Source organism: Leishmania donovani, chromosome 15, assembly GCF_000227135.1.
Source record: "Leishmania donovani BPK282A1 complete genome, chromosome 15".
NCBI lineage: Eukaryota > Euglenozoa > Kinetoplastea > Trypanosomatida > Trypanosomatidae > Leishmania > Leishmania donovani.
In genome coordinates, this window is record NC_018242.1 from 1 (window position 1) to 21,754 (window position 21,754).

At 57.0% G+C, this 21,754-nt stretch overlaps 6 protein-coding genes across 6 annotated transcripts; all 6 read right to left on the reverse strand.

Moving 5' to 3' along the window:
• Window positions 1–1,159: 1,159 nt before the first annotated feature.
• On the reverse strand, window positions 1,160–1,462 carry LDBPK_150010 (histone H4; the record flags this gene model as incomplete). Its single annotated transcript, XM_003859478.1, has 1 exon — window positions 1,160–1,462. The coding sequence occupies one exon, from the start codon at window positions 1,460–1,462 to the stop codon at window positions 1,160–1,162; it is 303 nt and encodes a 100-aa protein (XP_003859526.1).
• Window positions 1,463–1,976: 514 nt separating this feature from the next.
• LDBPK_150020 (hypothetical protein, conserved) lies at window positions 1,977–3,839 on the reverse strand (the record flags this gene model as incomplete). Its single annotated transcript, XM_003859479.1, has 1 exon — window positions 1,977–3,839. One exon carries the CDS (start codon window positions 3,837–3,839, stop codon window positions 1,977–1,979), a length of 1,863 nt encoding a protein of 620 aa, XP_003859527.1.
• An 842-nt stretch (window positions 3,840–4,681) lies between these two features.
• On the reverse strand, window positions 4,682–5,959 carry LDBPK_150030 (ATP diphosphohydrolase; the record flags this gene model as incomplete). The annotated part of the gene is made up of 1 exon (XM_003859480.1): window positions 4,682–5,959. The coding sequence occupies one exon, from the start codon at window positions 5,957–5,959 to the stop codon at window positions 4,682–4,684; it is 1,278 nt and encodes a 425-aa protein (XP_003859528.1).
• An 847-nt stretch (window positions 5,960–6,806) lies between these two features.
• On the reverse strand, window positions 6,807–7,805 carry LDBPK_150040 (hypothetical protein, conserved; the record flags this gene model as incomplete). The annotated part of the gene is made up of 1 exon (XM_003859481.1): window positions 6,807–7,805. The coding sequence occupies one exon, from the start codon at window positions 7,803–7,805 to the stop codon at window positions 6,807–6,809; it is 999 nt and encodes a 332-aa protein (XP_003859529.1).
• Window positions 7,806–10,256: 2,451 nt separating this feature from the next.
• LDBPK_150050 (cytochrome-b5 reductase, putative) lies at window positions 10,257–11,096 on the reverse strand (the record flags this gene model as incomplete). Its single annotated transcript, XM_003859482.1, has 1 exon — window positions 10,257–11,096. The coding sequence occupies one exon, from the start codon at window positions 11,094–11,096 to the stop codon at window positions 10,257–10,259; it is 840 nt and encodes a 279-aa protein (XP_003859530.1).
• Window positions 11,097–17,849: 6,753 nt separating this feature from the next.
• Window positions 17,850–20,900, reverse strand: LDBPK_150060 (hypothetical protein, conserved; the record flags this gene model as incomplete). The annotated part of the gene is made up of 1 exon (XM_003859483.1): window positions 17,850–20,900. The coding sequence occupies one exon, from the start codon at window positions 20,898–20,900 to the stop codon at window positions 17,850–17,852; it is 3,051 nt and encodes a 1,016-aa protein (XP_003859531.1).
• Window positions 20,901–21,754: the final 854 nt, after the last annotated feature.

Sequence of the window (21,754 nt, forward strand, 5' to 3'; positions counted from 1 at the left end):
AGGGTGTCGCTGTGCAAGGAATCAGTGGAGTGAAAAAACCTACCCTGTACGTGTGCCCTAATCGTGGAACAGCAGAGAGGGCCACGCCCCGCGTGCCGACGCAAAGAGCTTCGAAGATGGAGCAGACAGCGGCCGTCCAAACAGCCACAAGATGGAGAACAACTAGCGGGGTGGTGCAGTCGGGCTTCCTCTGTTCGCTCAACTCTGTCACAGAGGCAAGTCGCACAACCACACAACACGGGGCAGCCAAGCATCTGCACAGAGGTGTGGCAGATCGCTCAGGGGCAACCACGAGGGCACCAAAGGCCGCGACGACAAGCAAACGTGCGAGGAAGATCTCGGAGTAGCGCAGGTGGCACAAAAAGGAGTCACATCCCTCATTCCCGTGTCCTGCGAGGGCTTTCGACAGGTACCAGGCATGTGAAGAACAGCTGTGGTGCACAGCCGGCACCACAGCCAACACACTCATGGGAGGAGCGAGGACCATCCGCGCAACGCTCTTGTTGGTTTTCTGACTGCTTTGGAGGACTCTGGCGTGTCGAACATGTTGATAAGCGGCTCCTTTTTAAAGCGTGGGCGTTTGCGTCGGAAGCGGAGGGAAGCAGCAGTAGTCCGGAAACAGATGCGGAGGAGGGCATGGGCGGAGAGTGGTGGACATTTTGAAAGGAGAAGTTAGGGAAAACGCATGCGAGCCTGCTGCAGGCCACCTCGGCCTGAGCGATTTCTTGTCTTTCTCAATCCAGCAGTGTGGAAGTGCATGCTGGTGTGTAAGAGTTGCGAAGGTGAGGGAGACTGAATCAGAGCTGCTGCGAGACGGCTGATAGTCGACACTTGAACGGGTGCACCCGCGCTAGTGGATGAAGCGTACTCACAATCTGCTGCATGCGCTTGGAGCTCAGGCCAAGGACGCTAGACTGCAGCTTGCCGTACCAAGCTCCTGTGATCTTCTATTTTCTTTTGTCTCTCTCCCCCCGCAGGGGTCGGCCAGGAGTATTCTGGAAATCAATTCAAAAAAGGGGCCAACGCCAAAGTAAAACAAGAGGGCATTGGGACAGAAGAAAGAAGTGTATCTATGAATGCACACGAGTCCCTGCCGCCCGTCGCTCACACAGCCGTGTAGGCTAGAAAGACAGGCAGCAAGGGACCAGGGCACGATTGCTTACGCATAGCCGTAGAGGATGTGGCCTTGCTTGCGCAGCGCGTTCACAACATCGCACGCCGTCACGGTCTTCTTGCGCGCGTACTCGGTGTAGGCCGTGCTGCAGCGCACAATGTCCTCCACGTAGGCCTTCAGCACGCGGCGCACCTCTTCGTAGACCTCGCTCGAGATGCGCTTCACGCCACCGCGGCGCGCCATGCGGCGGACGCAGCCGCGAGTGATGCCGCGGATGTTGTCGCGCAGCACCTTCTTCTGTCGCTTCTGGCTGCTCTTGGCATCAGCGGAACGCTTGCCCTTGGCCATGGCTGAATGTGCCGGTGAGGAAAGGGGTGTGCTTGGGGGGGGGGGGAAGTAGGCGGTGGATGAAAGCGTGGTGTGGAGGCTGAATGGGATCACCAAATAGCAAAAATGTTGAGATGATAAAGTCTTGAAAGAAATGAAAGGTAGAAGGCATTTAAAGCCGCTGAAGGGCCGCTTGAAAGGCAGCAGCAGAACGCTGAAAGAGGAAGGGGGTGGTGTTTTGGCGATACCTCGTGGTATGTTTTCAGCACTGGAAGCACGCAGAGCTACATGATCGGAAGTTTTTGCCTTTCATTGACATTAAAGCAACTTCGAGCACTCCTCGCGCGCCTTCCTTTTGTTCCTTTTGTAGATTCTGTACGTCACTCTTTTCCTTCATGTTAGACGTGCATGTACGTGCTTTGAAAGAAGGTCGTCTCTTTACGGTGTGGCACGAGTGCGTATACCCAGCAGGGGCTTCTTTGATGCTGACAATGGCAGGCCACCGCGCCTCGCTGCGCGAGTCCGGCAGAAAATCTCAGGGACTGTGAAAGGGGCTCGGGCACACGGCAAAGAAAGGAATATGCTGCACTGTTTCGTTGCACCACAGCGCCAGTTTCAACTTGTCCAACACCGTCATGGCAGTCGACAGCGCCTTGAAGCTGCGCCGAACCGCGAAGTACCAGGCAAACCACTCACGGTATCGCAAATAGTACCGCCGTTTGCTACCGGCAGCGAAGTGTAGGAAGGAGGGAAGCACGTGCCGCCGGAGAGCAGCCGAGCATCTAGTGGAGACCGAGCCGTCTAGTAAGGTCACGTCGAGGCACCGCGGCGGGACCTCACGACCCCACAGTGGGGGCGTGATGAAGGCACCCGAGGCGCCAGCGATGAGATCGCGGTCAGGAACCGTAAAGAGCACGTCATCGCGATGGCGAGTGTAGTAGGAAGTGAGCTGGCCGAGCCGCTGCCGGCGCCGCAAATGGGAAGTGAACATGAACTCCGTGAGTTGGTCGACAGAGATGAGACCAACCGGCAGCCCAAACGGGTCGCGCACCAGTCGGCCGTCTGCGCGGTGCCCAGTCTGAAGCAAAAGGCCCTCATTGACCTCGAACATGCGTGAGTAGTACCGCAGAACGCCGAGGATGGACTGATCGCAAAACCACTCCCGCTTCACGCGAGGCTGCTGCTCCTTGGCGAACCGGAGAACACCGGCGGCCATCTCTCGGAGCGCCCACACGCGGGAGATGTGCATGCCGGCGTTGAGATAGTGCGCCGGGTTGCGACCGACGGAGAAGGCGCCGTCGTAGAAGAACCGATCGCCGGGAGTGCGCAGAAAGTTCGCAGCCTCCAGCGAGGTGTTGAGTAAGCGATGCCCGTGGCCCTGGGCGAAGAAGCCGTCGTAGATGTTCTTGTAGTAATTCCAGTCCTCCCTGGATGCGCGGGCTGCGTCGTGGGGAGAAAAGAAGGACGCGCCGTTGCGAGCGGCTGCGATGAGGTGCGTCGTGATGTAATCGCTGGTGAAACACTGGAAGAGGCCATCGACTGGCTGATGATAGTAGCAATCGTCGTCCGCGTTGAAGATGACGGGCGGCAGCTGCACAAGCGGCCGCGGCTGTTGGTTGGGTGTGGTGCGCAGAGTAGCCATAAAGGCGGACCCGACCTCCTCTCCGTAGTCCTCCCAGGCGCGCACCGCGGCGAGATCGAGAGCCGCCTCTGAGGCAGGCGAGTAGCGTGCAAACTTCTGCAAGAACGGCACCACATCCGATCCTGTCCACGCCACGTCGGTGTCCAACGTGACGACGATGTCCTCGTCCCGCAAGCCCTCGCGATCAAGATAGTCGAGGTAGTGCTCATAGCGCCAGACGTGAGAGTAGGTACTATCCGCTCCAAGGACGCTGAGCCGGACACCAGCGAGCGCACACGACGCAGTGACCATGCAGAAGCTCCAGTCCGTCTGATTTGAGGCTACGATGAAGTGAATTCGAGTGGGGAGGTACGTTACGCCGTCCGTGCCGTTGTGCTGCGACAGGTATGCGTTGACACTTCGTTGAAGGTCCGCGTTGGCATCGGGGTGATCACCTGGGTCGCGCTGCGGCAAGGGCTCCCTCTTCCCTAGCGCGGCACGCCGCGCGGGGTGGATATGGGAGTACACGTAGTGGCAGTGGGGTGCATTGGGCCGCCAGACAGCCGCGGCGGCAGTAGTAACAGCCAAGATGAGCGCGAGGTAGAGTGTCGAGAACAGAAAGCGCTTGAAGCGCAGCACGTCATTCTCCGATCCGCACAGGCGAACGAGCTCGTGCCGCATCCATCGAAGACGCTCCACTGCCGCTGCTTCGACAGAGCGATACTGCTGACGCAAAGCCCGCTGTGAGGAGCGCACCAGCCTTACAAGATGTGGCATCCCTCTTCGTTTTTGTTGCGGAGTCAATGCGGGGGGCAGCATGCGTGCCTAGCATAGCGTGGATGAGCAGTGATTAAGTCGGAGTTCGAGAAAGGGAAGCGAGACGACAAGAAGTATGGCCAGTAGCAGAGAACATGCAGGAAGGATAGAGAGTTGTGTTCTGCTTTGTGTGCGCATATATGGAGGAGTACCCAGGTTCGTATTGGAGAGCTCTTCGCACACTCGCAGACAGGGAGAACGAGAAAAGAAGGTCCGGCGAAGGCGAAAGCGTCGATGATGCGACGCTTTCGACAACTCTGCAGTGACGCAACGTGGGTCTTGTTTTGCCACACAGCATCCACAAAGAAGGCCTCGATCTGAGAAACGAGAACGAAGCAAGGTATGCCGGGGTAAATAGGTAAGGTGACGGAGAAAGAGCAGAAGAGGAGAGAAAGAAAAAGAGAGTTTGGGTATCGATGAAGTTGCCGTGGGCAGCATGAAGCGCTATCGGGCGGAGGGGGGTACCAAGAAGGGGGCATTGGCATTGCCGGGTCGTCCCAGGTTGAGAGAGGTAAAAGTCGACGGGCCACACACGCACAGCGCACACGCCAACAGAAACGGGCCCTCGCAATCTGTGGTCACGTGACGCGATACTGTTGCACGTTCCATGATTCGTTGACTCTGAGTGTTATCGCTTCGGTTGTATGCAGAGATCACATATAACCGTCAGCTCGTCGAAAGTGACAGAGCACCCGCTATAATGTTATTGGGGGTCGTGTAAAGGGCAAGATGTCCGTCAACACTTATGGTTGTGAGGGTGCAAGCAGGGAATTGTGGCGGAGCGAGAGGGCGGCCCGTTTCGTTCATTCCATCTTGAGCAGGAAGGAGAGAGAGGAGCCAAGAGACCAGGAAACCGCCATACCCTCGATGCGGTTGGGCACCGTGAGAGCCGTGGCGTCACTAAGCCCTAGGCCGTATGTCAAGAAGCTGTACATGTACGCCAGCTCCATGCAGGCCGTTTCCTCAGGGGCGGTGGTCCGCCTCGCAGATTCCCGGTGGCACACCTCTTGCCCGACCTCCTTGTACGACGAGACGTAGACCGGGCTCCCCTCCTTGCTGAAGTGGTAGAGTCGGTCGTAAAAGTAGGAGAAGGCGTAGATGAGATGCCGCCTTGACGGAAACAGCGGCTGCGGCACGCCGCGGGCGCCACAGGCATCAAACTTGCAGGTCGTCTTTGTTATGACATGTTCGTGAAATAGTCCTGCACACGCGTCAAAGTCCGTGGCGTCACTGTTTCGAAGTTCCACATCGTTCAGGCGCTTCGCATACCCTCTCGGGAAGCACGGGAAAGACGACGTCCCGTTCGCTTCGGCGAATGACATCATAAGCTTCTTCTTCGCCTCGTTCATCCCAAGGCCGAGATAGCTGTGCTGATACATGGTGATCGTGCGCTTTGGTGTGCGCAGCTGGTGGGCATAGTTGAAGGGCAGCCATTCTCCAGACGTGGGCGTCGTCTCGAAGACGACCTGTGTCGAGGCACCTCCCATGTCGATGGTCGCGACGGTGGCAACGTCCGTGTCGAGCCTGTTCAGCAGGTAGTTCACCGTCAGCCACCCGTAGACGCCCTCTTGAGCGCCAGAGATGATGGAGGCACCACGAGACTGAAATGGAGATGCGTTGAGTGTGTGCTGGGCAGCGTCCAGCAGCACCTGCTGGACGGACTCAGGTAGGAGCCGAAGGCCGGCGGTGGCCTTGAGGGTGACGAAGGTGCACTTCTGGTAGCTTTGCGGGACCACCTTATCCGCGAAGCGCAGCAGCCCCGCAAGCGACTCCTTGGCGCCGTCTGGGTCGGTGGCAAAAGAGGATAGACCCGGCTCTACTCGTTTGAAGCGCTCTCTCAGAAGTACGAGACCGGTGCGGCCGCGCTCGTATTGGAACACATGCACACGTGAGCCAGTGCTGCCGGCGTCGATGACGACGTCGTATACATTCGCGTACGCCGAGTCACATGGGGAGAGCAAAGGGCTTTGATAGTAAACGAGGAAACCGAAGATAACAAGCGCGCTAAGCACAAGGGTGCCGGCGATGCGCAGTCGCTTCGACTGTTGAGTCATGCGCCGCACCGAGGAGTACGGTCGCATCAAATCCCGACACACAAGAGCGCCACGTAGGTTGGCATCAAGCAACGTCAAACGTGGAGAAAGGAATGAGGAGGCCGCAGAGAGCTGTACGCAGAGGAGAAAACTAGGGTCCTCATGCAGGTCGTAGTGAATGTTAGGCGAAAGGAAAGCAGTGCATTAGAAATGAGGCCAGTGAGCGCGGATAGGAAGGCAAGCGGAGACGGTGTGATCGTAGCGGGTGTGGTAGCGAGAAGTGCTTCTCCAGAAAGAGTGGGTCGGAGTGGGAGACTACAGAGGCAGCGCGCAGAGCAAGCTGCAGCCTATAGCCCCTGGCAAGGTGGGAGGGGGGGAGACGAGGGTAAGTGGCGGGTGAACGTTAATCGTCACCGGCCTTCACTCCCTTTCGGTAACAACGGCGAAGTTAACAAGTAGACCGTGCGTGCACGACAGTGCGATCGTGGAAAGGGACCATGGCGTTCTCTTTGTTTTTTTCTTGCATGTGCGAGCGTGCATGTTCAAAACCGCAGCAATCTTTGCACAGAGGAAATGTGTGGCTCTTCTGTGATCGGCAACAGCCGCACGAGTCTGAAAGCTACGAGCACGCGCCTCGCACTCACAGGAGGAAAGAGAAAGGGAAACGGAAATAGAAATGCTGGGATCCTTAGTATGCATGGCTAGTTAGAGTGAAGAAAGGGAGGGTGAGCGAGTGACTATCGCGCATGCACAAATAACGAGAGAGCCAAGTCTAAAAGAAAGGGCACGCACAGAGACGCACACGCACCCCCTGTGGGATGAGGAAAGACGCGTCCAGCATGTGTGTGTGTGGGAGGGAGTGTAGGTGACGGCAAGCTGGGCAGCAGCTTCGGATTCACTCCGCGCTGGGCGAATCACTTGCCAAGCGGTGGTAAAAATCTTTAATGTGCTCGACCGCCTCTTCCGCGGAGTCGGTAAAGAGCAAGCTATCGATCTCCTCCTGCGATATCACGCCGTAGTCAGCCAGAGCCTGCCAGTTGACGACCATCTGCCAAAACTCCTTGCCGAGCAACACCACTGGCAACGAAGGTATTTTCTTCGTCTGTTTCAGAGTGAGCAGCTCAAACATCTCGTCCAGCGTGCCAAACCCACCTGGGGCGACGACTATGGCGCGGCACGAGTACATCATCCAAAACTTGCGGGTGAAGAAGTAGTGGAACTCAAATGCCAGCCCCTTCGTCACGTGGGGGTTGAGTCCATTCTCAAACGGGAGGGAGATACCCATGCCCATCGTCACAGCTCCAGGTACCGACTCTGCACCGTGGTTCGCCGCCTCCATGAATCCGGGGCCGCCACCTGTGGTGACGACCAGATCGTGAAAGCGCTTCTGCAAGTCGTCCAGGGACTCCGACCCATCTTCTGGAGTAAGCCTGAAGTAGTCCGGAATGTACCTGAAACTTCGGATGATCATGTCCTGCTCCTTCTGAGAGAACTCGGCCACCATTCTCGCCAGCTTTTCGACCACGTCGACCCACTTGCACATCCACTGCGTCTTCTTCAGGCGAGCGAGCTCGTTCTGAAGGCTCGCCTTCGTGCTGTCGTCTGTCACGGCTGCCAGTTTGGAGTGGATGTTCTGGACGGTGCTGTCGTACTGCGCCTGAGTCATGGAGCGGGCACTGCCGAAGAAGAGAACTGTGGTGCGGATAAAGTGCTGCTGAAGGCGCTGTTTGGGTTCCTCGAATTCGCACAAGATGCGGATCATGCGCCCTGAGTAGCTGTTGAGAAACTCCATGTTTCTGTAGGACTTGATGGTGGGGGTCAGCTTCTGGCCGGAGAGGTCCTCCCCCTTCTGCACATAAGGGGAGGACTCGTGCGAGTGGCGCAGGGTCGACATGGCCGTTTATGTAGAACGCAGTCTATACGTGTGTGTGTGTGTGTCGTCCGTGGTGTGGGGAACGAGTGCCGTCGATGAAAGCGCACAAGAAACTTCTGAAAACGCAATTGAAGGAAAAAAAGCTCTGAAGGCGTGCGTCTGGTCGTGTCGTTTTTGCTCGAGTTGTGATGGAAATCGAGAGCACGAGAGAGAATAGCAGGGAGGACCACAGGGAAGAGTGGGCGCCACACTTTCAATACTCCCAGATAGGCAAGGAGCAAGAGGAAGGAAACAAGGAAGAAGGGGGAGCACACACGCTTGTTGGCGTATAGAGACAACGGCACTCGCGGGGTTGTTGTTCGAGGGATTGTCTGTCTCTACTGGAGTGTTTGTCTACGGGTGTTTGAAGTGCACCAGACGATAACGGCGGTGTTCCTTAGAAGCAAGGAAAAACCGACAGAGGGAGAGGTGCAAAAGCCACGGGCGAAGAACTGATCTTTTTCTATGCGGTGTGCGCACCGGCTGATCGAGAAGGAGAAGCAGCAGACGGCTAGCGTCTTGCCAGTCAAGTGTGCGGCGAAGTAGTGACGGCCATCAAAGAGTGAAAGAAGAGGATCGATGCAACGAAGGGGAGGGGGCGAGTACCGCAAAGACGTGTAAGGTGAGTGTGTGAAGGTAGTGGGTATGCAATCGTGATAAGACGCAGCGCATGAAGGCAACAAAATGAGGCCATAAGTAGGAAAAAGTAAGTGGTTCAGGTTCGTCTTTCCCCTCCCCGTTCCCTCAACGGACGTCTCGCTGGAAAGAGGAGAGCACGCGTAAAGGCAAGGCGATCAACTGGGGTGCGGCGCCTTCTGGGTGCACATGTTAGAAAGAGGTGAGTTTGCGGGGCGCTGAGCAGCCCCTCCTAGAGAAACAAGAGCGGAGAGGAGCAGATTAAGATTGCCGGCCGTTCCATCGGACTACTTGCCCATGTGCGAGTGATGCATACCGTATCCAACCATTATCCATCACGTTCGTTTTGCTTGTGGTTCTTTTGTTAATGTCTGCATACTCTACACTCGCTACACGCTATCGATAGTCCTCTACTGCATCGGCTCTTATCTTATGTTTTGTTTCCGTTGCTGTTGCTTGGCGTCCGTGTACGGTGGTGTGGCGGTGGGCATATTGGTGTTTGTGTGTGCGCCTTGTTGCCGGCGCCCATGGTGGCACCAAAAGACGACCATCATCCCCAACACCACCTCGCACCACTGCAGCAAAGAGAGAGAAGCTTCATTCCTCGTTTTTCGATGGTCCTATTCGCTGTCTGTATGAGTCACACACCACTCTACACCACGCCACACCACCACCACCACCCGCCAGTCTGCCGCGGGCCCCGTCGCCTGGTGCGAAGCATGCCGTTCGCACACGCGTTGCAGCCGTGCGCCGTCCCAGTCAGCTGAGAGCACGGCCTCTGCCTCACACGCTACGCACCACCGCTCCGCGGGCCGCCTCGCAGCCGGCTCCCCTCATGCCGGTCGCCACCTGGTGCATCCTCCTCGGCGTGGCACGCAGGCTCCCCATCAGCAGGCAGTGAGGGCCGGGTGGGATACGCTCGAGCTCGGTTGGCGCTGTGCCCATCATGCGGATGCGCAAGCGTGTGCACCGTCGCGGGTCGCCCGCGATGCCGCGCCATCCAGCGCCTGACCGCCGGCATACCAGCGGCGGTACATCGCTGTGACCCCTCCGCACATGCTAGGTACTTGAGCCTGGCACCGCCACAAGCGGTTCTGGCATTGTTAGGGGCTAGGGACTGGGTGGCTTCTCCCCACTCAGGGTGGGAGTAACGGACCCCTACATTACCCTGAGGTGTAGCCCCATCATGAGTGCACCGAGAGAGGAGGGAAAAGGAGAAACAAAGGGACTGGGGAAACGACTGGGGAGAACGCAAGAAAAGAGGAAGAGAAGCCAAAAAGAAAGATATATTAGGAAAAACATTTTACACACACGCGCACGTACAGAAGTCTCAAACATACAGCGAACGGAGACGCGAAAGAGAAGGCCGGAAGAGGTGGGGGAAGGCGGAAGCGGAAAGCAGAGGAGGGACAACAATAATAGAACACCAGACGCAGTGCGCAGCCACTGCCGCACCACCATTTGCTCTACCCTACCGACGTGCTTGGCCCACTTGGCAGCGTCGCACCCCCCACCTACACACACACACACACACACCTCTGTCGCCTGTTAGGCTGTAGGGCACTTCGCGTCGTCTTCGCAAGTGCCATCTCGTCATCAGCCGCGTCGAACGTCATATGGGACTCAGGGGTATCTACTGCGCAGCATACACAATGCGCATTAAAACCGCCGAATCGGTCTCTTGCGTACCTCAACAGGGGACTGATGTTGGCTGCCCCCCCCCCTGCACGCACATCTTCGGCTGCTGGCTCTTTCTTTCACGCAGAGATGCGGGTGAAGTCAGTCGACGGTGCGCGCTCAGTACTTGAAGACCTGCTCCTCCGTGTAGCCTAGCGTTTTCAGCAGGCCACTTACCTGGCCCTGCTGAGGCGGCTTGCCAGGCTCAAATAGCTTGTCGCCGCTGATGGCCTGCATCATCGGAGGGGGGCCACATACGAGGATCTTCGTGTTCTTCTCCCCCGGCTTCGGCATAAAGGTGGTTACCATGGCACTATTCACATAGCCGATACCGCCTAGCCACCGGTGCGGCACCTCCAGAAGGGTCAAATACATGTTGAAGTTGTTGTAGACCTTCTGCATCTCAATCAGCTCGTTAGCAAGCAGAATGTCGCGGCGTTGGTTGTTGGCATAGATGAGAGAAATGTTGGTCTTGTCCTTGGGATTCTCTAGCACGGCACGAATCACCTGGTACATTGGAGAGATGCCGGTGCCGCCGGCAATCATGCCCACGTGCTTCCACATGTTGGGCTTGTACGCAAACTTCTCAAAGGGGCCCTTGACGAGCAGTTCGTCGCCTGGTTGCATGGAGAACAGATAGTTGCCCATTTTTCCTTTTGGATACTTCTTCACAACGAGTTCAAAGTGGCCCTTGGTGCTATTAGAGGAGATGGGAGTGTATGGCCGAGCAACGTCCTTGCCGTCTGCATCGGTGTACTTCGCGATAATGCACGAAGCAACTGGCATGTAGAAGCTATCATCGGGGCTATCGAGGGCAAAGTAAAAGCGGCGCGTATCGTGCGACTCGTACCGAGAGGAAATCAACTTGAATGGCTTGTAGCTATCGGGGGAGAACGTGTTCACTGGTTTCTTGGCACACTTGGCCGCTAAGTGCTCCGACTGCTGCGTGGTACTCCACATGGCACCAGCGCTAACACCGCCTACTAGGCCGGCGGCGGCGCCAGCAACGAAACGAACCATGATCTGCAGATATCCACAAGCACTACGATGTTGCTATGGTCGGATGCTTTTGTACGCAGGAGCCGAACGGAGAGAAGGTGAGGGCGAGTTGGTGTACAGAAAGGGGATGGGCGGTGGTGTGTCTGCCTGTGCCACGCCTGCTATCAATCAAGAAAAAAGCTAAAAGAGGCTTTCAAGCCTGACGTTGAAGAAAGGATGGAGGCGGCGGCAAACGGAGAGGATCGCAACGACGTTTCCAGCATGAGACGCCAAGGCGGAGGAGTGCACGAGGGCAAGTGTGGAGGCGATGGGGAGAGTGGAGGTAAAAGCAAAGGAGAAGGGAGAGAGGGGAGAGAGAAGATTAGGCAGGCCGGGACCAACAGCGATTGCAGAGGAGCCCACCGTTTTTTTGTTCAGTGCGCCTATAGGATCGACAGAGAATTTCGGAGGATTGGCTACGCAATCGCGGCATTCCAGCATTGGCGGAAAAGCACCCTCCAGCTGCAAGGGAATAGGGCGAATCCCTGAGAGGAGGAGAATCGGTCGTCTGCGTCGGCGTCTGCGCTAGCGAATGTTCGCCTTTTCGTTTTAGCTATGTGTGTATGGGTAGAGGGGGACATGCTCATGGGGCGTCTGGGTGTCTCCAAACGAAGTCACATCTTGAGCACAGAAAGAGAGATGAAGAACTGTCTGTGTGACACGACTCCTCTTGTATAGAGAAGCACGCCTCTCGCCGAGTTCCCTTGCGCTTGCATGCGTCTGTCCATGTGTGTTTGCGCTTCCGTGCTTCAGACCGGACGTCGCCATTTAGTAATAAACAGAATGATACATCAGAGCGCGTTGTGGGACCGCTCCATGGGTGCCCATCTTGAAATGAACAAACACACCGAAACGCACAGCCTCATCACGGACATAGACAAGCACACGTCGAAAGAGGACCAAACGGCGTGCGCAGTTCTTAGTTACTGAAACTTCGCTTTCGTTTTAGCGGGACAACATGCACGGAATGAGCCGAAAAGGAGAACAGAAAGATATACACGCGCACGCGCAGAACGACTGAGAGAGCGAGAGAGAGACGGGCCACTGCGCCGAGCAAACAAAGAAGGAAGAGAGAGAACTTCACAAATTCAAAACAAAAGATAACAGCGAAGAAAAAGAAAACAGAAAAGGCAGACATCAAATAAAAGCACAACAACCAACGTGTTTCGTTCAGTTTTCGTTTCTGCGCCGTGTTGGCTCTCTGCCTCATGCAACAGGAGCCAAACACCACTCCACACCACCACCCGCCAGTCTGCCGCGGGCCCCGTCGCCTGGTGCGAAGCATGCCGTTCGCACACGCGTTGCAGCCGTGCGCCGTCCCAGTCAGCTGAGAGCACGGCCTCTGCCTCACACGCTACGCACCACCGCTCCGCGGGCCGCCTCGCAGCCGGCTCCCCTCATGCCGGTCGCCACCTGGTGCATCCTCCTCGGCGTGGCACGCAGGCTCTCCATCAGCAGGCAGTGAGGGCCGGGTGGGATACGCTCGAGCTCGGTTGGCGCTGTGCCCATCATGCGGATGCGCAAGCGTGTGCACCGTCGCGGGTCGCCCGCGATGCCGCGCCATCCAGCGCCTGACCGCCGGCATACCAGCGGCGGTACATCGCTGTGACCCCTCCGCACATGCTAGGTACTTGAGCCTGGCACCGCCACAAGCGGTTCTGGCATTGTTAGGGGCTAGGGACTAAGTGGCTTCTCACCACTCAGGGTGGGAGTACCGGAACCCTGGGATGCCATGCACCGAGAGATGTGTGTGCCCCCGTCATCAGAATACAGAAGAAACGGGGAAAAAAGAAGCGCACAAGTCGGGAAAGAAAAGCAAGAGAAAGGCAGAAACTGTTGAGCTAAAAACGTACAGATACACGGGCAGAAAAAGAGACGCGCACGGTTGGAGAAGGGCGGGTGCGCCGTGCAGCTATCAAGAGCACAGAAAGGCATTCACGAGAAAGAAGAGGAAAGAGGAGGTGCAGCGACAAAGGCGAAAACAACAGCATGTGGGCATTGATGTTGATGGTGGCTTTTGTCAGCTGAGGGGGAAGAGGGGAGAGAAAGGAGGCTTCGACGCACCGCGGGACTCGAAGCGGAAGAAAGAAAAAGAAGTAAGGTCCGCTCCTCTGTTCTCGCTTTTTGCGCCTCCAACAGTGCTCCTACGATGCCGCTCTTTCGTGTGGGGATGCGCAAACGTGGAGATGGTGATGGTCTTTGGTGGTTATGTCTCACTTGTTTTTTCTTTACTTTTAAGGCCATGTTAGCTGCGGCGGTCTGGCAGTTGTGTGGAGGGACAGCAGAGAAAGCGAGAAAGCCATAAGAGAACAAAAGGAAACACAAAGATGCGTAAACGGAGGCAATGGTGAGCGGGGAAGGGGTGGCACCCACACTCACAGCGAGAGAGAGAGCATGAAAAAAGGCAGACAGAGGAGAAACAAAGGAAGATAAAAGTGAAAACACACCAAAAAATTGAGCAGAGAAGAACGGAGCGATGAAAGACGCATACACACACGCGCACACGGAGTCAAGAAAACGTGACATTGAGCGCTAAATTAGCGAAGAGATAAAGAAAGAGAAGGAGAGGAAGGGGGTGAGAGGGTGAGCGGCTGGTCGTATTCACTTTAAGCGTGTCAGTGTCAGTACCTTATGTACGGGGTTGGCCATGAACCGTCCAGAGAAGGCGAAACAAAATTGCTTGCCGTGTTGTCTGTTTGCCCAGAGGCCCACAAGACAGACAGCTCACGAGTCGCCGATCGCACACCACTGAAGGAAGGAGCGAGGGAACAAGAGAGAAGGAGCGAGATAATGAGAGACACACAGTCCAGCCACACGATCTAGCTGCATGACGGAAGCATAGCCGAGCAAAGTGCTTTCCCCACCACCACCAACATGGCTTCCATAGACAGGGCGTCTCGCCTTTCTCTACCCCTACGCTCTTCTACCTCTTTCCCCCTCTCGCCTCATTCTCGCCTCCCAACCATACACCTACCGCTTTTGTTGTTTCTCTGTTGAGCACCTAGGGCACGATTGAGCCTCCAGCGCACCGAGCACAGCTACGCTGTCGCCGAGACTAGCAGTGATGCACACTTGTTCTCCAGTCTTCACAGTGCGCGCTGTCGTGCATCGGTTCTGCGCGTTTGTAAGGAAGCTCCCCTCCGTTCCTCACTCTCTCGATTCATTGCCGTTTCCTTACGAGATCAACAAAAGAAGTCCTTCCTTTCCCTGCTCCGATGCTCGAAGAGGTTGCCTCATGCTTGACATGTGTGCTGCCGCTTTCTTCCTTGTGCATCTGCTGCGCTCTCTTGCCGTTTCCCACGTTGACAGCTTCGTCCCACGCATCTGCCCGTATCGCACACCGAGACTGCCTTTGCCGCAGCAGGCTCGCGCGAGCACCCGGACACATTCAGGCACGTATGATGCCTTGTTGGAGATACGTTAGGTAAGGCGAAGAAAGGGGGACGACGGAGGCACAGAAAAGCCCGCGAATGCGCGCCTGTCCACAGCCAATCATCTGTGCGCGGCGCCCGCGCTCACAAAACAAAAGGAGCAGAGCGTCGACAAGCGCAAAGCGCAAGAGCACAAAGGGAAGCGCATCGTCGGACTCCCCCCACCCACCGCAGAGAGCAAAAGGGGGAAAACAAAATAAAGCATTCGGGGCAGAGAATATAAACGTACATAGCCGCAGCAGCAGCACAGATGACGTCGATGGGGGGACGAGGCTGTGGGGGCGCAGGGAGAGAAGCGAGTGGTGCACACGACAGAGATCAAAGACCGTAACGCGGTAGACGGGAGAGAGAGCGGTCCAAAGAGAGAAAGCGCGGGCATGGGAGGGTGCGGGTCCTGTTGCAGTCTCTGCGAACGCGCAAACAGAGAAGGGGAAGAAAGAAGACGAAACACACGCACACACACAAATAGCGAAGAAAAAAGTGCCGGGTTGATTGAAGCGTAAGTGCTCGTGTTCGTTTTTTGTTTTCTTCACGTCACTTCCTGAAAGTCGACAATATGAAACGAGAGAGGTACAGGGACACAGAGAGCCACGCAGGAGGAGGGGGACGGCACGCATCGCCACGCACACTCTAGTGTAGACATACGCACACGCACTCCGTAACTGAACCATCAAGAGAAAAAAAATTTAAAGTGAAATGATAAACCAAGAACAAACAAAAGGAAAAGAGAGAAAGGAAGAAGGAGACAGCAACGTCAGTCAGTCAGGCAGTCTACGTGTGTAGAGGTGAGTGTGCGATGGGAGCAAAAAAGAGCCGCGTCATCGGCAAAAGCAATGAGAGAGAGAAAGCGACATGGCGACGCATGATGGTACTGACACGAGTACACGTAAAAGGGAGAGAGGGGGGCTGTTTGTTTCGCTTCGTCCCTATTCCCGCTTTTTGTTGTTCACCCTCACCTTTGCTGCAGTGAACTGAAAAGTATAGCGCAGCCAGGAGGGCCGTAGAATGGCGAATGAAGGCCGAAACACTGCGTTCGAGTAGAGAAAAGGGGGAGAGCCCCATGGCTCTTAATTCAGCCTTTTCGCCCACACTTTCCGTCACTACTCTCCGTTTTACTTAGCTTGCATGTCCAGCGGTGGGGTGTGGGTATGTGAGTGTTTGTCAGTGGTGGCGTGGGAGCACAGGAATCGCAGAGGTTGGTGGAACCGCGTCGCAGGAAAGCGGAGCGCAGCAACACACCGAACTGAAATAGCGGATAAAAAAGTGCGAGTCATGTGCACCTTCGCTATCACGTGCACCGCTGCTGTCTTTGCGCGCCGGTTTCCTTTTTCTTCTTCTATAGAGTCTCCCCTTCCAGCGTACGCTTCTCCACCTCCACTTTCAAATTCAGGTTCCGCTGCCCTCCTTTGTTCGCAAAACAGCATCCAGTACGTGAAGCCAGACAGTCGCAGCGAAACACGTGCTGTGTGCCCTTATCAGTGGAGAGACAAGGAGGGAGAGGAAGGTTAACGGGATGGCCGCGGCATCGAAGACGACAGAAACCCAAACGGAGCACAAAAACGCATAAAATACAGTCGTGGAAAGCAGGCAGAAGGAGAAAACAAAAAGCTCAATCGAAAGGAGGAAGTGGCGTTGGTGAAGGCGAAAAATAGTAACGGAAGGAGGCGGCAAGCGTGTACGTGCGAGAGAGAGCAAAACCTCAAACACAAGCAGGGTTGCGCGCAGCACAGCGCCACAGAAATCCGCATCGAGGGAGGCGCCGGGGGAGCACACTCAAATAGAGAAAAAAAGAAGAAAAAACGCCGCCGCACATTTGTTTTTTTTTTTTTTTGATGTCGAAAACGAAAAAAAAAAAAACAGCCGCGGGAAAGACGCAAACAAAAAAAAAGAGCGAGCGAAGAGATCGAAAGCATGAGCTGACGGCCGAAGGACGCAGGTGAGAACTGGCGTAGCACGAGACACACAGGCACGCACACGCAGAGAGGGAAAGAGAGGGAGAGAAGGAGGGTAGCCCAAGATAACACAAAACAGGTACAAGGCGATGCACAACAGTCATACACACCGGGAGGCATGTGGCACGCGAAGTCAGAGAGACGAAGGGGCACAAAAGAGAAGGAGAGAAACCGAGAGGGAAAGAACATCGAAAAGGTCACATCGATCCACTCGTCGTTCACATCTCGACTCTGCATCTCGCTTTCTCTCTTCCACCACCACCCCCGTCACCGCCTTCCTGTCTTTTGCCATCGCACCCTCCTTGGGAGTTGAAGCCGTGCGATCACCCTCCCTTTGCTGGAGCATCCGGTCACACGCGCAGGTGTGGAGATGCTGGCGTTGGCGTTGGGAGACTGTGTGAACGCGGAGGGAAAGAGAAATGCGAGAGAAGAACTCTCCTGTTCAGTCTCTCCTTTCGCCCACTCCCTACGCATCCGCTTTGCCCTTCGCCAGTGTTATACTCCTCACATGCTCTCCCCTCTCCATCCCTGCGGCCTGCGAGCTGGCCACCTTACGGCTTTCCGTTTTACCTTTCCCCTTACGGCGTGGCGGCATCGACTTGGCCAACCTTTCGCCGCCTTTTCGCCCTCCCCCCACCCGTCCTCTTCAGTTATTGCTTCACCACGCAGAGGCAAAGATGTGGAGAAGAAAGTGAGGGAGGTGTACGCTGGCTTGAACGGATCGGGTGCTTACATTGTGTTTTTATGATTTGTACAAAGAACATGGGAGCCAACAAGAAGACACGAACTCGCACTGTGCTGCACAGCCTTCGCCCTTAGCTGTAGCCCTCTCTGTCTCCTGCTGCTGCCGCTGCTGTGGCTCTGCCCTTACCTTCTCCTTTCGCTTCGGCACCGCGATGATCATCGGAGAGGGGAGAGAGCGAGTTACGTAGAAAGCGCAGTGCCAAGTGAGGGAGCATGTGAGGAAGGCAGTCATGAGGGGGAGGGAAGGGAAAAAGAACAGTTGCAAGAAAAAAAAAGAAAGGAGACGAGGAAAAGAGGAACGCAAATGAAAAATGAAACAAAAGAGAGAGCCGTGCAGCACAGTGCCGGTGAGCGGTATGGCGCTCACTTGTTTCGTTGGTGAAGGCAATGTGTGTTGTTATGTTAGCCCCACGCAGGCTTTGTTACTTTCTCCTTATCTATCACTCTCACGCACACGCTCACGATTTCCCACGCACGCGTAGAGCCGTGTGGGTTGCTTACTTGTCTGTGTGCGTATGACAGTACACACGTTGGTGTCTTTTCTTCTTTTACGATAAGTATGTGAGGACGGTGGCCCACGGCAGCTCTGCATCGACAAGGGCGTTGTGGTACACGGCATAGACGCTGGCACCGTTCTCCGGTGCATGCAGGCTCTGCAGCAGGTTCATGACGACCGTCGTGTCAAATATGTTAAGCGTGCACCAGCGGGAGTACATGAGGCGCAGCTGCCGGACGCGGATACTCTTGCGCGGGTTCGAGCCGGAGACGGACAGCGTGTGGTGCATAATGACTTCCATGGCGGCCATGGCCTGGAACAGCGGGCCAGAGCGGCGCTTCAGCATCTCGCCCACAAGCTCGTCCACCTCGGTGGCCGACAGCAAGTTCGTGCCGTTCACCGACACAGTAGAGCATGCCAGGAGAGCACCGATCACCTTGGCCATCTGAACAAGCTGCGAGACAGTGGAGCCGTTGCCGGTCTCCGCGAGGGCGAGGCTCACCAAAGCCTCCTTCCATGCCGCGGTGCGCTCGCTGGCATCGACACGGGCGCGGCGCAGCACGACAAACTCGGCATCGTCGGTCACCTTGTGAAACAGCATACACTGGGACAGTGGGTCATAGTGACCAACGCTGCTGATGGACTCCATCTGCGGGATATTGCGCGTGTTCGGCGTCGTCGGTGTGCGGCACTGGGGTGTGGTGCATGGAATGCCGGTCTCTGAGAGGTTGCTGACACTGAAGAAGTATGGCAGTAGCCGGAAGCGGCACTGCAGCGCCACGCGCAGCGTCGCCGCCTCACTCTTCCGGTCGGCGATCGTGTTCAGCAGCGACACACCAATCGAAAAGGCGCTCTTGACAAGGGTAACCATCTGGTCCGTGCCATTCGAAGTGGTCAGGTCGTGCAGCATGACGTTGAAGAGGCCTAGATGCAGCAGGTTCTGCACCTCGCTGATGTTCGGCAGCGTAGACACATCGGCAGCGTAGCAGCGCTGGATCATGTGACCCATGTTCTCGAACATGCGGGGGCATTGGTGGTATTCCGCCTTCTCAATATCGAAGCGGATCCACTCGATGATGGCGGAGATCAAGTCGCTGGGCTGGAAAGAAGGGCAAGAGGTGAGTATCGAGGAGAGCAGCTCTGTGATGCGTTGCCGCTCTTCGAAGCGTGAGGTATCGGTGGTCACCTGCCGCAGCCACCATGTCAGGCACAGCACCTTGTTCTTGAGGCTCATCGCGCTAATGCCATTCAGCACGGTCGCCTCCTCCCTGGGATCGTTGAAGTTTTGTATGAGCTGCTGCGTCACCTCCTGAATGTTGACCACCTCCGTCGCGCCCGCCATCGAGGTGCGGCAGCGCGGCAGCGAGGAATGCGGCGGGGCGTTGCTGAGGGAGTGAGAGGCGGGCAGGTTGATCGACGGGCGAATATAGGCAGAGGCCGGGGACCGCCGCTCCGGCATGGAGCTCTGCACAGGCGCGTTGTAGGAGGGGCGCAAATGCGAAGGGCCCAGCGCGGTCGGCTTCGGCGGGACGTAGGCGCGCGACAAGGTGGGACTGTTGCTGGGTGTGGAGGGAGAGATAGTGATGCTGGTGCCGAAACCGGAGTTATCGCGGAACGCGACGGAGACTGGTCGAGGAAGTACAAAGTCGCAGCGCTGCATCGTGTTGTCCTCGCTCGGGCTCATGATGGAGGACTGCAGGAAGGAGGTGCTGGCCACGCTGTCGACGTGCTTCATGGACGACGAGCGCTGCAGGTCGTCGCACGAGTCCGCCTCACGCATCACTCGCTCGGTGGAGACCCACCCCTGCTTCCTGTTGAGGTCACTCAGGTCCATCATGAGGAAGCGGATGCGGGGGCGCGGGTGCGAGTTCTCGACCGCCTTGGCTACACCTAGGTAGCGTGCCAGCACTAACGGGCGGCGCTCCTTTAGAATCGGCCCGACCGTGCGGATCAGCGTCGAGAAGACCTCAAAGATGTAGTCCTCGCGCTCGACAGGGTTGCTCGGGTCAAAGTCGCCGACGAGCAGCTTGAACATATTTTCCACGACGCGCTCCGTCACGAGGTTGATCTTGAAAAGCTCGCCCAGGAACTTGATGTTGCCAACGAGACGGTTCTTCAGGCGGGTGCGCTTCATGTCCACCTCCTCCTCGCTGTAGGGCTTGCCAGTGGTGCGGTCGACCTTCTCGTCGGCAGTCAGCTCGATGGGGCGGTGGAACTCCTCGTCGCAGGTGTGGAGCAGCTCGCGGTTGATGCGGTTGCAGAAGAGGCGGTCGCGCAGCTCCGCCTCCAACTCGCGCTCGCCATCCTTCATCTCGCACAGCTCACTGAAGAGGCGCGCGTAGAGCTCACTGTACTCCGGCTCCTGCACGGCCTTGTCAAAGAACACCTTGACTACCTCGTGCAGTTCAGATTCGTCCGTTTGACGCAGCGGGAGCTGCATCAGCTCCTGAAGCAGCTCCGTGAACTTCTGCGGCGTGATGCGGCTGAGCACCGACATTACCTTGTGGTGCACCTGTCGCACCGGCTTCGCGCGTGTTTTGCCCTTCAAGCCGGAGCCCAGCGCGCCGCGGCTAATGCCGTCCTCCGAGTTGAGCACCTCGCTCATTGACAGCTGCAGGTGCGTCGGCACCTTTAGCGTGGGCACCTCCAGGTACTGCTGCACACACCAGCGGAGCACGCCGTGTGGCGTGTGCGAGGCATCCTTCCGGACCGACATGAACATCTCCACCGGATACACGCGCGCCGCCGTCGCCACCTCCGTGATGTTGTGGAAGAAGGTGTGCACGGGAGTGCTGAGCGGAGAGAACAGGCTGCTTTGCAGACTCTGCATCGACAAGTCTGTCAGCGGTGCCAGCACAGGCGCGCTTTTTGGTTTGACGTCTGGTGACTGTCCTAGCGCGGTGGGTGGTGCCAGGATAAGGCGAGGAGGAGTCAGCGGCTTCTTCTCCACATCGGCGCCCGTCGGGTACCACGGGCGAGCCGTAGCCGTGAGTGTTTTCTTATGTGGCGGCATGCACTTCACGAACTTGGGCGGACGGAAGACAGACTCGGTGCGTCGCTCCCTCTCGATGAGGGAGCGGCTAATCTGTGTTTCCATCAGCATCTTCTAGTGAACTGAGGTGAGTGAGTGCGGCGAAGGGAGGATGGGGGGAGGAGGGGGGAGGGGGCGAATACGGAAGCACACGCACACGGGAAGCAAACGAAGGGGAGAACAGCTGAGCGAGGGAGTGGGGGACGGGGGGCAGGAGAGAGGCGAATGTGCGCGCGGATGTGTGGGAAGTCACTTCCGATAGAAAGACAAAAAGAGCGATGGGGCAGCGAGGGGGGAGAAGCAGACACAGGCATTACGATAGGAAGAGAACGGCACGCGGAAAACAGAGATCCGAAACAAGCTGTGCACATGCGTGAGCCTGCCTCCATGAGATAGGACGATCGTGAGGCTAGAGTCGACATCAGCACGTGTGCTCAGCACGAAGACCCGTAGGAATGGCGGACACCGGCTCACATGTGTCACTGAGTCTTGCAGTATACTTCGACTACCTTCTTTCATGACACAGAGACGGGTTCACCTGATGGCAGGAAGGAGGCACACACACCTCTCGGTGCATGGCATCTCAGGGCCTCCCGTACACACCCACCCTGCCAATGCCGGAACCGCTTGTGGCGGTGCCAGGCTCAAGTACCTAGCATGTGCGGAGGGGTCACAGCGATGTACCGCCGCTGGTATGCCGGCGGTCAGGCGCTGGATGGCGCGGCATCGCGGGCGACCCGCGACGGTGCACACGCTTGCGCATCCGCATGATGGGCACAGCGCCAACCGAGCTCGAGCGTATCCCACCCGGCCCTCACTGCCTGCTGATGGGGAGCCTGCGTGCCACGCCGAGGAGGATGCACCAGGTGGCGACCGGCATGAGGGGAGCCGGCTGCGAGGCGGCCCGCGGAGCGGTGGCGCGTGGC